General features: G+C 36.1%; 1 protein-coding gene across 1 annotated transcript in view; it reads right to left on the bottom strand.

Annotated features, from left to right (window-relative positions):
* The window catches only part of LOC105253693 (division abnormally delayed protein), a 55415-nt gene that overhangs the window by 31964 nt on the left and 1866 nt on the right, over positions 1 to 21585 (bottom strand). Inside the window, exons 2-4 of the mRNA XM_011261876.3 lie at positions 19402 to 19542; positions 14015 to 14591; positions 13368 to 13569 (exon numbers count right to left, since the gene is read on the bottom strand). Coding sequence (XP_011260178.1) covers positions 13368 to 13569; positions 14015 to 14591; positions 19402 to 19542 — 920 coding nt within the window. The remainder of the gene's footprint in view (positions 1 to 13367; positions 13570 to 14014; positions 14592 to 19401; positions 19543 to 21585) is intronic.

The raw sequence follows: 21585 nt of genomic DNA, 5'->3' as shown, positions 1-21585 counted from the left end.
GTAGTTAATATTTCATAATCAAGTGCTTTTTTTAAATAAATTCTTTATTTATATTTTACTTTTTTATCTTATGTTGATGATGTGATCTTTCTACTTTTTAAAATTTGATCCGTTAATTTTCAAAATAGCCGTCACACCAACTTTGGAAATAGTGTTTTGAGAGAAACACATTTAAAATTTGACGGATCTATTTCTAAGTCCATTATCCCAAAGTCTTCTAACTTCATCAATTTTGCATATTTCTCAATAAAATTTAAAAGTTTTTCGGATATCGTATATTCAAAAAAATATAAAAAATTGTGAATAACAATTTAATATTAATTTCAGAAGTATACTCAAGTATTTCCAACATTTCAAGAATTTCACGTATTTCAGAATAAAATTCTTTATTAATTCTATCTTTTTAAATTAATAATATGATTTCTCTCGCTGTTTCTTCAATTCCTTAAGTTTATTCGATTCTCATAGCAGATTCCGATAGCATATATTCGCAGTTTCTAAAACGCACATGTTCCATCCGACTTTGCAGGAGAGATCTCTGAAAATCTAATTGCAGAAGAGAACCCTTCTTTCATGCTTCGCGAGATATGATCGAGGAACAAGGATTACATCGTCTCTGAGAACCGCATCGAAAGAGAGAGAGAGAGAGAGAGAGAGAGAGATCTTCCAAATTGTAACCGGACGAGATGACACTATCAGCTGTGAATGAATCGCTGTGGAATCTTATCGAGAGAACTTTGGCGCGCGCGTCTCCCTCCCACACTCACCTACACGCAAAGACTCTGCTCCCCCGACTTTACCCTTGACCCGTTCTACGACAAGTGGCGACAATGAGTTCCGCTTCTCACTCGTGGGACAAACGAGGCAGATTAGAAGATTAGGATGTTATCGCTTAACGCTGGTCGCGCTCGCTCGCACGCATCGAATAATATCTCGAGAAAGGCGCCTGTGCGAGGAATAATAACTCAGGATCTTCCAGAGAGCTAATCGGGAGCTAAAAATTTATAACGCGTTTAGAAAAGATCAGAGGATCATACTCCAAATTATGTGCTTTAGCTGCGAATTTGCTACCGAATTTGGGAATCGAATCAACTTAAGTCTACTTTAAAGAGCCAGAAGAATCGATTTTTCTTTACATTTTCTGAAAATAAGATGTCCGAAGAATGTATGTTTCACTTTATTGAAAAATTCGCAAAATTGACAAAGTTATAAAACCTTGAATAGGATAACGCGTGAGTCTTGAAATAAGCCTGCACAATTAACGTGTTTTTCTCAAAACACTGTTCAAAGTTGGTGTGACGGATGCCTTGAAAATTAATGGACCAAATAATTTCAATTTTTTAAAATGAAAGAAAACACCTAAATAGAATCTAAAAAGCAGAGGATTCATGATGAATGCATAGAATAAAAAAAGAATATATTTCCAAAGCGTCTGGCTGTGAAATTAATTTTAAATTGTCATTCAAAATTAAATTTCTCACTCAGCGTGAGATAAAAGTGGAGCACGGTTTCGGTCAAAAGGAAATACATCTCCCGATGATACATCGATCTTTTACCGCGCATTCGGCGACAAGGGTGGTAATTGAGGGTATCGATACCTCGTCTCGTCGATATCCATGTCAGCGATAAACTATATCGATAACCGAGCCACCGAGGGAACGGATGCGGATGAGAGAAGAGTGCTCGAACATGCCCGTGAAACCGAGCACGAGGAGATCTCGTTCGTTGGATAAGAGACGAGAAGCCTCCTTTCGCAAAGATAGCAACCGGATAATTGATATGCAACATGCGCGTGCGATTCAAATATAGAAATGGAACAACTATTTCACTGGATTATCGTTCGAGAGAAAAATATTTGGGATGACAATTCGTGATATATTCATCGAGATAAGAGAGACAGGCAAGTTACAATTTTTTATTCGAATATTAAATGTCAGCTGAGCTCTAAAAAGACAAACTCTATATAATTTATTTATTCAATTACTCTCTCGCATAATTTAATCACATGCAGTACGCAAAAATATTTTCTTCAGACAAAGAAAATATATATATTTTTTGAGCTTTAAAATTGATAAAATAAAAAAAATATATAGTAAAAAAATATATTTTTGTTTTACTTTATCAATTTTAATGCTAAAGGATTATAATTCTCTTGCATAATTTTTTTAGCATTAAAATTGATAAAGTAAAAAAAATATATATATATTTTTCTTTTATCAATTTTAACGCTAAAAGATTATAATTATTATGATTGGATTATAATTCTCTTAGTCAATATTTTAGCATTAAAATTGATAATGTAAAAAAATATATATATATTAATTTTAATGCTAAAATATTGACTAAGAAAATTATAATCTTATCTATTTCCCTTGAGAAAGAGAGAAATATCAGATCGATCAAGGAAATTGTCATTCGCAAATTGAGATCGAGGATTTCTCGTGATATCGTACTTGACTGAGATCGAAATTGAGATTTCCTGGATTGACGACAAACGACATGAGTAATAATACTCCTTCAGTGGAGGGAACGCGGGATCGCGCCTCAACCGCTGATGAATAATAACGCATCCTGTTCCACCTACTACAGAGAGACAATACCGATTCCAAGGATCCTCGACTCGCACACACATACACACACACGTGCCGTACGTCGCACACATATTTATCTCTCTTGTGTATGCGCGAAGAATATAAAGTGCTATACCTATTTCGTGCCTTCCAGAATGCACGGCGACGACGTCTACATCGAGTGGACTCGCATCAGACATCTCCTACACTCGATATCCCGGAGTGATATACGAATGATATGCGGCCATTATGTCGAATCATCGTTTTTTTGCTCAAGTTATTAATCCATGATGTCTATTCAAATTTTATAAAAAAAATTATCTGAAAGAATTTTCTGGTCTTTTAAATATTTTTGTTTAAAATTCCAGATAAAAAGAATATTTTAACGATCTTCTAATGCATTTTATAAAATAAGTCCTCCTATTATATTAATTATCTGTTTTTTAATTTGTTTTTCATAGGAAGGAAAAACACAGAGCCATTTGAATTTCAAGTGCTAGATTTGTAAATGTATGTAGAATATGTACGTGTGTTTTTCATACGAAGGAAAAATACTGAGCCATTTGAGTTTCAAGTGGTAGACTTGTAAATGAAAAGATTGAATATTTTTTCTAAGATAAGCAACTTAATTTACATAACAAATTTACTTTTCTTATTACTAAAAATTGCTATAATATGCATTGCATATTCAATATTTTGTTAAGATATTAAATATGTAAATAGAAATAGATATGTATCTGTAGTATTTAAAATATTTTAAACATATTATTCACAATTTGATTTAACGGATTATCTCGTTAACAATAAAAATAAAATTATCAGAGAGAATTTTTCTTTAAATTGTCTAAGTTTCTAAGGTTCAATAAAACTCCATAAGAATTCTCCCTGATTTTGCCAGGTATAAAATCTCTGAACAAGTTTTCCATGTGTTTCTAAGGAGTAGCACCTTGTAATCCCTCGCGATTTCTTCAGAAACAATTTGCAAAATAATATTTCGTTATTAAGCACCGTTCTCTTTCTCTAGTTTATTTTACTATTGTCGGCGCGTTGCATGATAATAAAAGTAAATAAATAAAAATACAAACGCAATATTCATAATGCGAAGTAAAATAATTTTGGCGTATGAAGTGCAATTTATCGGATCTATCACTATCGTGTCGGTTGATTTTTTTAACCTTTGTAAGGTTTTTTTTTAGATATAATTATCCGAAAAAATTCTTTGGGCACGAACACGCGACAGATTCCTCGAGCGTTGGTCGAGACGAGCAAGGGACGACAACGACGACGACGACGAGGACGACGACGACCACGACGATGACGACGACGACGATAGGATGATCGCTTAGCGGCTCAAAGTTCAACCAATTTAGCTGCGATGACGTCAGAAGCGCGCGTTCACCGTTCGGTTCGAGCTCGATTAAAGAAAGAATCGTAACCGCCGTCGTCTGCGGCAGAGATCGCAGATAACGCCGGGATATTCAGCCTCGCGAACCTGGGGATGGGTGGCTGAGCGAAGAAATCGGGCGGTTACTCGCGTTCAGCGATTCCCATGGCATCGATTAACATTCAATAATATCTCTTTCTTTCTCTCTCAAAAGGACTTTTAAAATCTATAATTTAATAGATTAAAAAAATTAAATATATATAATTTAATATATATAATTATTATTTTATATATAATAGATTAAAAATTAAATATATATAAAAATTAGATATAAATAATAGATTAAAAATTTGAAACATTAATCCTGCCACCTGTCTCATAAATCTATCGCTAATAATCAAAAAAATACTAATAAGACGGAATATTACAGTAATAACAGTAATTAAAAACAGTAATTAAACAGTAATCCTGATTAAAATAGATTAAAAATTAAACATAAAAATTAGATCTAAATAATAGATTAAAAATTTGAAACATTAATCCTGCCACCTGTCTCATAAATCTATCGCTAATAATAAAAAAAAAATACTAATAAGACGGAATTACAATAATAACAGTAATTAAAAACAATAATTAAACAGTAAGTAATAATTATAATAAATAAATAATTAAACAGTCCTGTACTTACACTTCTCTAATTACATAAGACTATGAATTATAGAGAGAGAGGAGGCTCGTCGTTCCTCTCTCTCTAGGCGCGACCGATTCGAGTGACTCCCGAGGCAGGTCTTCCTCGAATAAGACGCACGAGCGAGCTCGAGTCGGTCCCGCAAAATGACTACGATCGATAGTATTCGAGAGAGTTCGATCCTCGGACACTCGGGCCGGTCGGCCCGAGTCAAAGCGGCCCGCAAACGGCGAAGGATGCGTGGAATGCAATGGGCGCGCCGGGAAGGTGGTGCGCGCCCCTCGCCGCCTGCACCGCTCGCCGCCCCTCGTCCTCATCGTCTTTCTCTCCCTCGAGACCGAACCCTAGAGACCCCTTCTTCCGTTTTCTTCTAGCGAATTTCGCCTCGTCCTTCTCTCCTTCCCCTCTCGCCTTTTTTTTTTCTTTCCTTCCTCTCCATTTTAAGAGCTTGGTCGTTATACGTTTATTGATCTTCGAATAAATCGTAATATTAATTTCTCGCCCTCTTTTAACACTTCTTTCGAACTTTATAAAATTAATAAAAAAAAAGAGATGAATGATCTTTGCGACTTTTTTTCCATCCGATGTAGGATTCCACTTTTCTCTCTATAAAGTTTTGGAGAAAACAGATAGATTTCTTTCGCGAATATGCGTACGAGTCACGCATAATAGATAAGCTACATAGGACGCTACAGCGTAACGCGGAGATAAAAGGACGGTGAGAGAAAGAAGCGGCGGAAAAGAAGAAGAGGAGATGGAAGAGAGGAGGCAGGAGCGGTCGCGACTTGGGTCCAGGACATCGGTCCAGGACGGAAAAATTGTCGTCGATGCGTTGGCGCTCGCTCGCTCAACCGACCGGTACACACATAGCAACAGCGAGCCCTCGCTCTGCATTCCTCTCGCCCTTTCTCGATCGGTGGTCTTCCTTCTTCGGCTATTCCATATTCCGTCTCGCTCCCTCCCAGATTCATCCCGACGAGCCGACAAGATGCAACGATCGAGTGAGGAAGAGAGGAGAAGAGGGGAAAGAGATGCGGATTGAAAGAGGAAGGGGAGAACGCAACGAGCAAGCGAAGAAACGCATGGAAGGGACATACTGAGAGAAGAGAAGAGAAAAAGAGAGAGAGAAAAGCGGAAAGAGGCAGAGAGAGACAAGAGAAGCACACACAAGGCTTCCTCAGGTACGACAGGTCCGCTCGAATTCCCTTTTAAGACCGCTGTTTCCACTTTTCTTATTCCAATGATCTTTTAGAGATGAATCCTTGTGCCATTATCAATTTTGATGGCTTCTCTCGATAGTTTCATCTCTTATGTACGATTGCTATCAAATTCAGTAAATTTTTATCATAGGATTCTCGAGGAAGGCTTATTTTTTTCTCTTATAATTTCATTAAAAATATGTAAAATAAATTTACTTTACAGAAGTTTTTATAAAATGAATGTATATATTTTTTAAAGCTTCATTTTTTCTCTTATAATTTTGTGCTTCATTAAAAATATGTAAAATAAATTTACTTTACAGAATTATTGATAAAATAAATATATATATTTTTTAAAGCTCCTTTATATTTTAACTGTCAAGTTATTTGTATGAGAAATAAAAAATAATTTTATGAAGTTCTCGGGTAATAAAAATACCAGAGAAGCGTAACTTTGGTAACATAAACCGTGGCGTTACGAAATCCCCCTTTCTTAACGTTTCACATTTGCCGAACTATTTTCAGCGGAAACGTCTGTCGCGAAATTTCGCAAAGTTCAACGACAAAATACGCCGAAGAAGGAAACGTGTCATCATAGAAAACACATAGTCATGTTGCGAAAACGGAAAAATAAAGCGTTTCTTATAAATTTTCCAGACTCGATGATTGCGAAATCACTTCGAGGAACCGTAGTCAAAGGAGATACTATCTAATACCGCCCGCGGAAATAAAATCGTGACATCAGTCTGGGACGAGCCATCGATTTCTCGGAACATATTCCGATCACAATGGCACCTTAACTATAAATCTTCAACGAAACGATTCATATTCATGCGCATATCTCGGATCTCGGATCTCGCTATCGGGAATTTTCTGCTCGCGGAAAATCGATATTACGTTTATCTCGATTTTAACCGAGATCTAAAGATAGATCTAAAGAGGTGCGCGCTACATTTCAATGTTCGCGGAAACGGGGGGATGAACGCTATAGTGTCGAAATCTAAAGCTGGAGTACTGCAGGCACGTGTTTCGCTTATGCTCGTCATAAGTTTAACTCGCGGATTGACAGGCAACGAGCTTTAAAGAGCCACATGGGCTCCACCACGTTGTAGCTCATACCTCGTGTAAGCTCGCAAAAATATATAGGCGAGTAACCTGCAGATTTTGAAGATTCTACGTAAGCACTCGATCAAAGATTTAAACGGTAATCTTCCAATGGTATGATTCGTTGAGTCACACCCACTGATTCTCGACCTACTTCTCTTTCTCTCGCAAAGATCATTATTATTATTATTATTGTTATTACAGAGTGTCTATTTAAATCTTAAAAAATTGCCTGATATTCTTTTATTTTCATTCTAAATTCCAGAAAATATTTTAAAGATTCTTTGCAACGTTTTAAAATGAAATTTTTTATCGTTTTCTTTATATTTATACCAAAAAAAAATACAGAATTATTTGAGTTTCAAACGTACATTTTCAAATGTACTGGAAAAAAATTGAATAAGATAAATATTTTTTACTTGCATAACATTTTTATATTTTAATGCTAAAATTACAGTAAAAAATATTGCGTATTCAATATTTTGTAAAAACATTGAGTATTTATCAAAGAGAGAATTTTTTAAAAAAATTCTCCGAGTTTCAATAAAATTTCATGAAAATTTCCTGAATTTCAAAAGAAACCTCTGAGACTTTCAGATTTTTCAGGGAATAGACACCCTGTATTATTATTATTATTATTTATTTAATTTCAATGAAATCTCAATAAAAAAAAATCCCGGATTAAATATCGAGATTTGCGAGAAAGCAATTGAAAAATTCTTAAGGTTAAGGGGATTTCACTTTCGCTAGAGCTTTTCTAGCAGGCAACTTTTGCTAGAGTTGGCTCTACTAGTTCGCCAAAGTTGACGAAGACGATCGAGGGACGAGAAAACGGAGAAGGGGGAGGACCAAGGGAAGGAAGTTACACGTTCGTCGTGCGTATTCGCGGCCGGTGGAGCACGCAATTATCCGAAGTAGGCACCGAAAATACTGATGGAGGAATGGGTCATTGATTCCTTGCCCGGCAGAGTGCCAATGCCTCTTCTCCACTTCCTCCATCATCATCATCATCATCATCATCATCATCATTATCATCATCATCGTCATCATCTCCTCCTTCTTCTTCCCTCTCCCCTGCCTCTCGCGATTTTATAGTATGCACGCGTTGTTTCTCGTTGGATGATTATATCGACCGCGTAGGAGGCTGGGTCCAAGCCAGAGAAACTGTGGCTCGGTCCGTCATATATCTGTCTTCAGGCAGAAAGAAGAGATTGAGAGAGAGGGAGAGACTACCAGGACCAGAAAGGATGAAAAATACTGTGATTTCCGCGCCAATATAGACATTTATCGTCAAAGATGCACATAAATATGGATACATGTGTCATCGATATCGAATCATCTGGGCGGGATCGCCAAGAACATGTCTTTCGTCCTCGACATCGGATTATCGACACATATGAACACATGTGAAATGTATCACCGGATCGATTTTCTTGTCTTCGATAATTTAATAATACGATATATAATGTATCTCTTTCATAAAATTGAATTTTTTAATAGATCTTTAAATTATTTTTCTCTTAACTGTAATATTTATCAAATTTTTATTAATATTATTTTTGCTTCTCTCTCTTTCTTTATTATATTAATTATTTTATATTATATTAATGTAAATGATGTAGATATATTTAAGAGCGTAGATATTCTTCTAAATAAAAAAATTACTCTTTAACAGTCTGATCTTATCAATTATATATCGTATTGATTATTCAAGCAAATAATCAATACTTGTAAATGAAAGAGAGAGAGAGAAATAATACAGAAATAATAAAATAAGAGCGAGAAATGAAATGAAATAAAATTAAAACTTATTAAATTATTGCCTCGAAAGCAATTATCCGAGATTGACATTTAGCTTATTAAATTTCTATTAAAGCGGAATTATTAGCAACGACATGCAATATCCAAATTGATCTAACATATTCCCAAGATCGAATTAAGCGATTGAATCCGGATAAGATGTAAATACGTTTGCCTAAATTACATGGTAATCTGTTCATCACGGATCTGGGTCAAACATGGATAACTATGTGCGAGTTAAATCTAAATTCGAACGATTTACAACGCCATGAAGAAAACGTATCATCGTATCATTAAATCTTCAGACATAAATGAATCGAAATATTAGAAAGATACAAGATTATAAGCAAAATAAATAATTAAAAGTAAATATAACAATTATTAACGATAAATTATTGCACAATTATTGCAATTATTTCCCATATCTTTCTTTAAATAAAAAGAATTCGATTTAAGAACCTGACATATCTACACAAGTCCACTTAATCCGGAAATGCGTTTCCGGAAATAAAAAAATCTCAGTGAGACTGATCGCGATCTAAAACGAATGTCTTTGTGTCGCGAAATGTGGGTGTAGGAAAAAGAGAACGCAACAGGACGAATATAACGACGAAAGATTAATTCCGCTTGAGAAGGAGGCCGTGAAGGAGGGAAGAAAACGACAATGCCTCCTTTTTCGTGTTCGCCCAATTATGGAAGCGCTCGAGCGAGGTTGTAAGGATCTCAGGCGCCACCGGGGATAAAGGATGTTTCTTTGCCAAGACTTGCGAAGGATCCGCGAAGGAAACGACGATCCTACATAAGGACGGACACTCACTCGTCTTCGTCACTCAAGACAAACAGATCGCGCGTAGAGGATTTTAGGAGGAATTCCCTCCCTCGAGCAATTCAGTCAAATAGCGCGATGCTCGAGAGTAATTTGCGTTTACTATTTCAACGAGTCACTTGAGAAAAGAGATAATGCTTCAAAAGTTGTACTATTCTAGAAAGAATCAAAGAAATCTCGGATGGCACATACAATTATATAAATTAATAAAATTATTCGAAATCTTATTAGTGTTTTTTTCTCATATTAATAAGTAAAATAGAGACTTTTCTACTCTGTCTATATTTACGTAAATAAATAAGGAACACATAATAACACATAATAAAAAAAAATTTGATTTTAAAATAAAGTTCTTCTCAAATAGTTTCATTAAAGTCCCGAGAGAGAGATGATTTGACTAGAATTGAAATTTCGTCGGAATTCTGCTCAGCTGACTTCAATGTCAGATTTATGCAAAAACTTCAACATTCTTATTCCCGCGCATAATTCAACAACCGTCGTCGACAAAAGTCGCGACAAATAGTAAAATATTCCTCGCTCGAGAAAAGATCGCTGACATTAAGGGAGAAATTCGCCAATAACGAGAGCATTATCTCTTTTCTTTTTCATCCGACCACGAGATCCTCCGTGTTCGAGAAATTCTTGTTCTATTCATTACAATTTACATGATTTACAGGGAAAAATAACAAGATCCCTTGTAGATTCAACAGAGAGATTACCAGGTCTGTGTCAGGTTCGTCTCGCTAATCCCTTTTACTTTGGCCTCTCCCCCGCCTCTCGTCTCACAACAGAATTCCCATGCTAATCCGGAACTGAGGTAGGGGAGCGGGTACAGGGGGTATAACGCGACTTTTGTCGAACTGCTCTCCCGATAGAGACCAGAAAAAAAAGGAGGAGAGAGAGAGAGAGACTACCCGTCGGTCGGGACGGAATAAGTTAAACGTTCTCGTGTATATATACGGCGCGCGGGGCGCCGCGGGATGAATAATAATGAGGGACATTCACGGGGATGCGGGGGAACACCTCGTCGGGCGCCTTTTCGTAAAAAGGCCGTTAAGGTGCTACCTTAACGATCCCCGGGGCCCCCACGGCCGCCGCGGTGAAAAAGGGAGATCGAGGGCCTGCACGTGGAATGCAGACACGTAATGCTCGCAGAATGCGCCCGGGCCGCCGACCGCCGGGAATGATTAGTGCGAGCGAGAGAGAAGGAGAGAGGACCCTCTGAATGCAGCGGGTCGAACAGGTCTATACGTGCGGTATCGGGTGTAGGTAGAAACACACAGGCATGCACACGTACACGTACGCACTCATACACACGTGGGTACCAACAGGTACGAACGGGGGACCTGCCGCCGGTCTCTCACGGGGCCCCGCCACTCTCGCTCCCCCTCCCCCTCTGGTCCTATATCGGTTCGTAAAGGTAGACCTTTGTTCGCGATTCGACGAGTCCGAAATCGATGCGCGATAAGACTCTCGCGATTAGAGGAGAATATAATCGAATATATCCTCCTGAGAGTCGCACGATTGGCTACGTCAAGTTAAAACAAGGTGTATTGTATCATCGACATTCCTCGAGATTATTTATCTTTATATAAATTTGCAAGTAAACATTCTTAAATCTCTCGGGTTAAAAGCTAGATTAAACGTATCGCAGCGATTTCTACAAAAATACGAAGGATGACAGAAATCAGCTGTTTAGTAAGTTTCGGATTAAAATCCAAGTTAAATGTTTCGGAGCGCTTCCTACAAAAATGAACCTACGAAAAATGACAGAAATCAGCTGTTTGGTAAGTCTTGGATTAAAATCTAAGTTAAATATTTCGGAGCGCTCCCCTTTGATTCTACTTCGGTTCGTAAAGGTAGACCTTTGTTCGCGAGTCCGAAATCGATGCGCGATAAGACTCTCGCGATTAGAGACGAATATAATCAAATATCTTCTGTCCTGAGAGTCGCACGATTGGCTACGTCAAGTTAAAACAAGGTATATTGTATCATCGACATTCTTCGAAATTATTTATCTTTATATAAATTTGCAAGTAAACATTCTTAAATCTCTCGGGTTAAAATATAGATTAAATGTATCGCAGCGATTTCTACAAAAATACGAAGGATGACAGAAATCAGCTGTTTAGTACGTCTTAGATTAAAATCCAAATTAAATGTTTAGGAGCGCTTCCTACAAAAATGAACCTACGAAAAATGACAGAAATCAGCTGTTTGGTAAGTCTTGAATTAAAATCCGAGTTAAATATTTCGGAGCGCTTCCTACAAAAATGAATCTACGGAGAATGACAGAAATCAGCTGTTCGAAGAAATTGATGGGTTGGATCATCGATCGTATTTTTTTCTTGAGAGAATCTAAATTAAGTACAAAAACATAAACGCGTTTCATATCTAAGGCAGAGTTGCAAGAATCGCGAAGTTAGTCGAGGCGAAATGGGGCGACCGAGGACAATTGGCAACCGCGAATCGATTTCGGTGGGAACGGGAAGGAAGAACCGCAGAGAAGAGACGACAAGCGGGAATCTGGCTTCTAAGCGAAGGATCGATTCTGTCGTCGCGGCGAGGCACGGCGTGACCGCCCGTGTGAGAAACTTTTAATTGCGTTCCGTGCGCGCGCGCGCGAGCGGAGCGGCCCATTTCGTCGGGACTTGGGGTCGAGAACCGGAACGAAGGGACGAGAAATCGTGGTGTAGGTAGGTAGGTGGAGGAGATGAGGAGGAAGGAGAGAGGAGAATGACGCGGAGGGCGAGGGAGGGCAACGAGGGGAACGATGGCGCGAGGGCATAACTTATGCGTGTTCACCGAACGAAGAATTGTCTCGAGGATGATAATATGGGGAATAAGGTGGCGCGTTGTATGGAAGACGAATGGAAGTCGGGGAAAAGAGGAGCGAGCGGTGAAACGGTATAATAGCTCGTGGAGTGCACCCGATATTGTAAGAGAAAATTCCTATGTTTTTATCTCACATAAATTGTTTTTATCTCTCAATTATAATTTATTAAGCTTTTATTCGTGTTATTTTTGCTTCTCTCTTCTTTTCTTTATTATTTAATTCTATTTTATATTATATTAGCGATTACGATGTGTGCGATATATGTAAATATTTAATATATTAAAATCATGGTATTTGTCTTCTTAATAAAAAAATTACTCTTTAGATATCCGAATTAATTATATTGTATTGATATTGATTCAAGCAAACTGTGTCATATCGATATTATCGATACGATTGTAAAAATATATGAAGATATAGAGGTAACAGAATAAAATGAAATTTAAAATTAAACTATTAAATTATTGTTTCAAAAGTAGTTACTTCGAGATATTTAGCCTATTATCGGATTATCGATATATCACACGTCTATTATTATTCGCTGAAAAACAATGTAAAATGTTCGCGTAAAAATTTTGTTGAAATATTTTAAACATTCCAGAATGTATTATGTATGCTTCTAAGAATTCTTACTTTCCGAAACATTGTGAATATACTAGGGTAGAAAAATTAAAGTTCTCAGTTTTATTACTCAGTTTTTAATTTTTATCGAGAGGGAATCTTCAAAAATTCGTACCAAGGTGAGACAAGTGCATCAGTCTTTTCGAAGACTATATTGAAAAGTAGTCATTATCTTCACAAACATCAATAAGTCCAATTTGCGCACAAGTTATAAATATAAAAATTGAAATAAAACAGAGAACCTTAGTTTTGCACCTGTCATCAAAATTCCCAGACGCCAACGGCCGAGCGGATCGAGCTAGCCTGTTGAATATGAATACGAAATACTCTCGCACTTACCTTCTCCTCGAGCGACGGGCCTCTCTCCATCGCGTACATAATGGCCCCCGAAATGCGGGTGTCCAAATCTCTGACGGCATTCTTGATGTTCAGTTCCAGAGGATTGTTATCGTTGTCCACCACTGCGACGAGCCTCCCGACCGTTTCCACGTAACCGGACCATGCGAGATCCAACTCGTACGCTGGCTGTGTCAGGCAGCCTCTGCAACATTTACATATTTTTTTCTATTATTTTATGCTATTATCATATGATAATCATGCGTGATTATTTCACAAATCTATCAGAAATCGCTTTTTCTCTTTCTCTCTTTATATAGTAATTATGACAATTTCTCTATAACAAATAATTATCAAATAATCTCAATTGGAAAAATATTGTATATAACTTCTCGATCCGCGAGATATTAATTATTATAACATAATTATATAATAATTATCACAATTCAAATAATTATAATAATTATCAATTCAACAATTCAATAGGAAAATTAATTATAAGAGGAGAAAGGTACAAAAGCGTTATTCGATTGATTTACCGCGTTCTCCATTGTAGAGACAAGGATTTGTCACACCCACTTCGATATCCATGAAAAAAAGGGATATTCGGAAATGTTTGAAACTTTTCTCATAAATCAACCATGACTCACCTTATTACATTCATGCAGAAACCGTTGCAGGACCGCACATCCTTTCCGATTCCTTTGCATTTTGGACAATAGGTCATCCTGAGCAGGGCGTTATAACAGGCCTCTTGTTGAGGATTGTTGCTACTGTCGGCGGGGAATAATACGCTGTCGGTCTTGTCAAGAAAAGTCTTGCCGAGACTTAGAGCCTGCATCAGCACTCTGGTAGCTTCTAGGCTCTTGCTGATCTTCTTATAAGTATCTTGCGGCAAGTCGCCAAATGGCTGTATGTCGTCCATCGTGTTGTACAGGCAGGTCTTGAACGCTTTGGTGAAATCCTGGCGATCCTGCTGACTGAGGATGATACGATAGGCGATGGGGAAGAGACTCTTGAAGAAGTCGCGGAAATGTTCCTGCAACGTCTCCCGCGTCAACGGTTGCTGGAGATCGTCCGGGGTGTTGGAGGGCGACACGTAGTCCACCAGCGTCTGATAGAGCGACAGGATCAAGGGCCTGCTCACCATCGTCAGCGAGCTGTACACCTTGTTGAACGTGCTCAGCGTCTGGTTCTCCGACTTTCGTAGCAGGACAATCACCGTGTCTGTAAAGACACGCTCTCTTTAATAATTGATGCGACTCTCGAGAAGAGATCTGCATTCTCTATTTCGATGTCGCGCGATCCGTGTAACCTGGAGAAGACTTTTACAACGTTTCCCAGAATCGACTTGTTCCGTAATAACGTGTATATTCAAGAGAGATAAAAGGAATTTTTTCTAAATATACGTCTAATTCTTCGTAAAGGGAGAGTAAAAATGTATCTTTCACGAGTTCAAAATAGTAAAATGATATTTATTTGAGGGGTTGATCACTAGTGGTTATAGTGTACAAAAATTACCCTTGATACGGATTACCTTTACCTCAGATTATTTAAGATTACCTAATATTAGATTATCTAAAATTTCCTTTGGATTACCGCTGAATTACCTAGCCCTTGTACAGAAATTCAGTGACCAATCCCTCGTATTTATTGTTGTGATACATTTTTTACGGTATGATAATTTTATTTTCGAGCGACTAAACATGTTATCAAAGAAAATTGCTAAAATTCTTTTCGAATAGATATTATTTTGTTAATAAATAAATAATAAATATTAGAAAATATTATTTCTTGACAAAATAAAATAAATCAACAAATATTTTCTTTGATAAATATATATAAAGATTTGCCTTTGTTGAAAAATAAGTCTTATATTTGTTTTTAAAAATATTATAGAGAAATTTCCACACAAATATTATACTAAAAATATGAAAAAATTAAAATATTAAAAAAATACTCAGTGACTTGAAAGAAATTGAATAGAGATTGAGTTATCCGGAGACTCTCCATTCAACTTTGTACGTAATTCATCAGCGGTTTATTTTTGCGTTTTCTCTTTTTTTTATACCAATTTCTTTTCCTAATCTAACTCGATCAAATGATTCCTCATGCAAATGCGTGCACTTGAGATTTCGTGAGTGTAACAAAAAGAGCGTGCTCAAGAGAACGAGAGCGGTTGCACTTAATCGCGAAAGCATAAAACGAAGAAAACAGATTAGAAAAAGTGCTTCTCGATTCTCGCTTCAATTTCAAGTGGCTCAGGCAAGAATCTATGCACACTTCTCCGTCTTCTAAAAGAGTGTGCACCCTACGGTCCTAATGATCCTATTAAGGGAAGTGACGAAGAGTCAATAGCAAGGGCAAAAGGTATTAATATTAATGATGTTGACTTATATATTGGAAGTATAAAAATTATAAATGGTTTAAAAGCTCTGACAATTTAACGCAAATATTCAAGTACATAAAAAAACGATATTGTAATATATAATGCAGTGTATATATTATATATCTGATTATATTTAATAAATCAAAATTAAAGAAATGTATATATAATTAAAAAAATTAAAGAAAAAAATATATACATATAAATGATATTATTAACAATAATTATATTATATTATTATTATTATTATTATTATTATAATTGTAATAGAATATAATTAAATAAAATAATAATATAATTATTAATTATAACATAATTACATCATAAATAATTAATTATATTATAAAAGATATACATAATTATATATAATATTATATAAAAATATAATTATAATTAAATATGTTATAATTAAATTAATATATACACAATTATATATTTTAGATATATTAAAATATGGTATAAAAAAGATTTCGAAACTCCATGTGCAAAAATATTCGATACAACCAGTTTCGGAATCATTCGGAATGTTTCTGTCGAAATATCGGTTTTTTCTTCGCAAAAAGACATCGTGTACGATACTAAAATTGGACCTGCCGTAAATATACCGGTTTCGATATCTGATTTGCGACATTGCGCCTCGGAATTATATCTCGCGAACGAAAGTCGCGTCATCGCAATGGAGCAAAGCGATTTAATTTATTTTTCGCAGGATATGTGTCTCCGTTAATTAAAATTAATGGCCATATAAAAATACGCATCGCGATATCTCGCAGCCGTCATCGCAGCCGTCTCTCTCTTTCTCTCGATACGAGAACCTTTATATTTTTCCTTGTGTGAAACGTCATTTGTCGAGGCGGATTACGTCGGCGTTAATTGAGACTTCAAAAGCGGTATCACAAGCGTAACTATTCGGATTTGTTTTCCTTCAATTACCGTTGAAGATTCCAACGCCGAGTACACGAAAATAAATCCGACAATGATCGTAGATACGTATCTGCTTTTCGTTTCTATTACATCGATTTTAACCAGTATGTATAAAACGAGACATTTTATCTATATTAATCTCTTCAGATTCGGAGTCTCCATTATCGAACAATTTTATTAAGATTTTTATCGAACAATTTTATTACGATTTTTTTTCTCGATATATCTATATGAATGACATTATATAACACGACATTTTTAAAGTGTATAAGAAGATAATTGAGAAACTTGAGAAATTTAATATTAAAAATTTCGAGATAGAAATTAATAAAATAATTAAAAAGAAAATTCATGAAATTCTTTTAAAATATCTCTGATCAATATCTCATCGAATATCTTATAATTTGAATTTTAAACATGTACAAAAAAACATTTTTTAATAATTTCTTTGACTAATAGTAGAGATTTTTAAAGTAATCTATTAAATTAAATTGTCATGAGATATCGTCAATTACAAAAGGCAAAAAATTCAATATTTATCAATAAATTAGTCCATAAATCACACAATTATAATCGCGTATATATTAATCGAACAGTTTTTTATTTTATCTCGTGTGAAAATTTTTCTCCAAAATAGAGCCAATAAACACGCACGGGTTGAATCGAATTTGAAGATTCCGAGATTCGACGAGAGCTCAGTTAGGGTGAAAGACTGGGAAAAAATGCCGGCGCCATACGCGATGCGTTGGTTCCCGCAAAGATGCAAATACTTTGCGACGCAAGGAGGAAGAGAGCGAGAGAGGAAGTAGGTTTTTCGCGGCATCGAAAATAGCAGAGAACCGGAGTCTGTGCTTGAATTCTAGACGCCGTGTTACCGAGGCAACGACACGCACTTTGCGAACGCACCTCGCGTTTTGCCGCTATCTTCCTCTATCTCGTTTTCCGTTTCTGTCATGCGTGCATGTGTGTGTGTGCGCGATGCGTATCGGTTAAACGTGCACACCGGTATAAATACCGGACTGACCACGTAATCGAAGTGAGCTACAGCCGTGTGAATCGATATTGAAAATTGGCCCAAGGAATATTTTCGGAAAATTATAAAAGAAGAGAAAGGATTTTTTTTTAATCTTGAGCGATTAAAATAATATAAAAAAGATCATATGTTTTGCATTATTTTGATAGAAACAATGTGGACCAATTTGCGATAATTTGCGATAGCAACGAAGTGTAATATGCAAAGCAAAGATGTGAGTCACGCGAGTCGGCATCGCGGTGTTAATTTCTCGTATGCGAGAATATCCATCTCGCGCGCTGTCGAAAGATAAGCGCTCGAAATAAGGAGTGACATGTTTGCGGCATCTGAACGCGAGGCCGATGCCCAGGAGTTAAAGAGATGAATCGAGAGAGCGAAAGAGAATAGGGGCAGGGGAGAAGAAAGGAAGAGGATGAGGGTCGGAGAGGAGGGATGGCGGATTCGCGCTCTCTTGTCCCCGTATAAGGCACGCCAAGAGCGGCTTCGATCCCTCGTGGACAAAAGGCAAACACGAGGGAGCCCTGCGAAGACTCCCCTGGAAAATTGTCGTCTCGCGATAATTTTCGATCATCTTTCTCGAGATGTGCGAGTTAAACTGTCCGATAAATCGAAAAAACGCGATGGCGATTTGGCTCTTTCTTTTCTTTTTTTTTTTTAAGAGAGGAAAGCAAGCCTCCTTCTACGCCTTTTGTCGAATAACGACCGATGGAAATTCTATAAATCAAAGGACGAATAAAAGCTCTTTAGAAATTCTAATGGTCAAATTGGCCGGAAACGAAGAATAAACCGCAGATCATTTTACTGATTGCTCTTTCCGTTACCTGAGATACAAAGTTTCATATATCCCAGAGAGATATACTTCGCAAGTATTATAATGGTGAGTCTCTTAAGTCGAGTATCGGCGAACATCAAAAGTGAATCATCATCGAAAGTGAACATCAGTGAAAAAATGTCATTTAAATAATTTTGTATGTACGTCTTATAAAAAATATAAGGAAAATTAATAATTAAATGCTTCCTCACGTCTTGTTCACACTTCGACATTTTTTTTTATTCATATTCGTCTGCTCGTTCGCTCCAGATTCTTTATAGTTTTACAACTTTTCTTTCCTTTTAAAAATAATTTAATATTGACACACATTTCTCTCTTAAATAATTTAAATTTCCCGTAACTTTGTTCGTTATATATAGAATTCAAAAATATATTTATTTCCTCAAAAATTAAAAGCGAGGTCTACTAACACGCTTGCATCATCGATTAAAATTATTTTATATCAATAACGCAATATTAAATTTTATATCAATGAGCAAGTGTCACTTGATAAAAGTGACTTCAATACTCTGTGTAATAAATAACACGCATTGAAATACAACGGTTAAAAACCGATTTCACCGATTTGTCAATACTAGTCGGTTCCAATTAAATAAATAATTTATAAAATATTGTATTATTGCAGAGCTAACGGTGTACTCGAAGGAAAGTAGAATCGATTGCACACACGAGTAAGTTAGCTATCGAGCGATCGCTTAATTATTCGAACTTCTCAATAATACAGATTAATCGACGATGATTACTAATCGACCGTTGCATTCTATTACAAATTTACACGTACACGTTCATTCTGCTTTCCTTACGAAAGCACTTTGCTCGGCCACGCGAACGTGCTAGAAGGCAAAGAGATAAAGTGCCTTACCTCTGAGTGCGTCGGCGGTGGTGACGAGGAGACCCTGCAAACTTCTGCTGTGATGATGAATCAGATTGTGGAAGTCTAGCCGGGCTTGTCGCTTCAAACGCTCCTCCATCTCCTTGCTGCAGCACTTGCCGTAGCACGTCGCTGGAAAAAAAAAGGGAAAAGATACTTCGCATTATTATTGCGCAACGTTACCCACATTAAAACGCCTCCCCTTCGACTGAAGCTAAATCAAATTGGAGCACGGAGCACGAAGGGGGGGACTTGAGTTGAACGTCAACCCGCATAAACCCGACCGCGGCGTAAAAGCTCCATAATCCGACCTATTTGTGAGATCGTTCGAAAAAGACTAATGTAATCGAAATGCGATCGTGTAATCTCTGTAACTCGATCAAACGGAAATTTTATTATATCAAATATTGTTTTATCACACAAGCGGAATTTCGTTTCGTCGAATTAATCGAATTTCCACGCGTGATTTTATGCTTTATGTTTTGTTGTACATTTCGTGTCGCCAGAATTTTCGCTGCATCGGGCAAAACCCGATGCATAATCCACGATTTTCCATTTTCCATTTGCCGAAGAGAACATCGAGGCGTGAGTGACATTTTTGTAAATTTGAGATCCGAAGATGATTGACAAGTTCCGGCTGTATAAATTCTTTTTAAAAATGTACACATTTTTTATATTTCTGAGCTCTGGCAATTAAATGTAAAGACTAAAAATGTCAGCGTCAGCGTTTTCATTATACGAAAAATTGTCTTTTTATTCCAATATCGCTACAAATAGATCGAGTCATAATACTTTCCGATAAAATTTTCTCTCTCTCTCTCTCTCTCTTTCTCAAGCACGCGTTACCAAAATTCCTTAGAAAATGGCAGATTCCCAAGAAAAATATTTAAGCACAGAGGAAATTGAGAAAATTCAAATCCGATTCTAATTTATTGCACTCTAATCTTGCATATTAAATGCGAAAATAATAAAAGTCATCGTTCGAATACACGTGCATTTAGTGTTAAATTAATAGCAATGTTCGGAAACGGTAATAATAATGTTTCTGCGCGATAATTTTAACCGAGATCAGAAAATATTCCGCGTCGCAATCGATCGAAATCTCGCGGTGACGTGCATTCCTCTTCGCCTCTGGGGGAACCGGTTTAGCGAACGAAGCTACATCGAATTTAAAGAGCGAGCTATATATATATATATATATATATATATATATATATATATATATATATAGTACGAATAAAAATATGGACATAGATTTAAATATAAAAATAAAATGTAAAAAAAAAAAGAATTACTATGTAAACAAATAAATATAGAAAAATAAATATTAATAAATGAACATGTGTTTGTATGGTTGAAGTATATTGTGAATATTAAAAGAAAAATATCAAATTTTTGGAATATTAGAATATCAAACTTTGAGAGAGAAATAAAAAATTGAAAAATAAAGCTAACAATATTCAGACAAAAATAGGATAAATACGGATCAAATGTCAAATAAAATAATATAAAAAAAATAAAGGTATGTAGCTATCTATGTGTCGATCATTTATATAAATGTGTGATACTCGCGTGAAATGTCAATATTTTTTTTCTAAAAAAAATAAAAGAACGTTAGCCTCACTTATCGAGAACTAGATTTATGATGTCTTTTTTTATTTTTGAATCGGTAAAAATAAGTTTCACACGTTGTTTCATAAACAAATAACTTGTAAGATTGATGGAAAAAACGTGGACACACGTGTTATGCAATGTGTATCATATTAGAATCATATATTATTATAGCCAATAGAATTATTAGTTTCAAAGTTTTAAAAAATATCATAAATCTCTCAAAATCAACATGGAAGAAAAAAACTTGAGTGAATAAAGAGAACGAAAGAAAATCGGTAAAAAACAGTCATGTTGCGATAAGCAATAATTATACAAATGACTGATTCTTTGACGTTGGAGAATCGATAGACATTAAATTCCTCCTTTGTTGAATCTCCTTTTCGGAGAAAGAGAGAGAGAGAGAGAGAGAGAGAGAGAGAGAGAGAGAGAGAGAGAAAGACAGAAAGTGAGTCAATTGTGTGAAATAAATATACGCGATGTTGAAAAAATTTTTACCCAAAATTTCAAAGTGTTTGAATGTAATTATATCAAGACTTATAATTCATTTTCGAGAAGAAAAAT

The sequence above is a fragment of the Camponotus floridanus genome, unplaced genomic scaffold, assembly GCF_003227725.1.
Source record: "Camponotus floridanus strain SB8 unplaced genomic scaffold, Cflo_v7.5 scaffold136, whole genome shotgun sequence".
NCBI classification, from domain to species: domain Eukaryota; kingdom Metazoa; phylum Arthropoda; class Insecta; order Hymenoptera; family Formicidae; genus Camponotus; species Camponotus floridanus.
The sequence above is the reverse complement of the archived record's forward strand: the minus strand, read 5'-3'. Positions and strand labels throughout refer to the sequence as shown.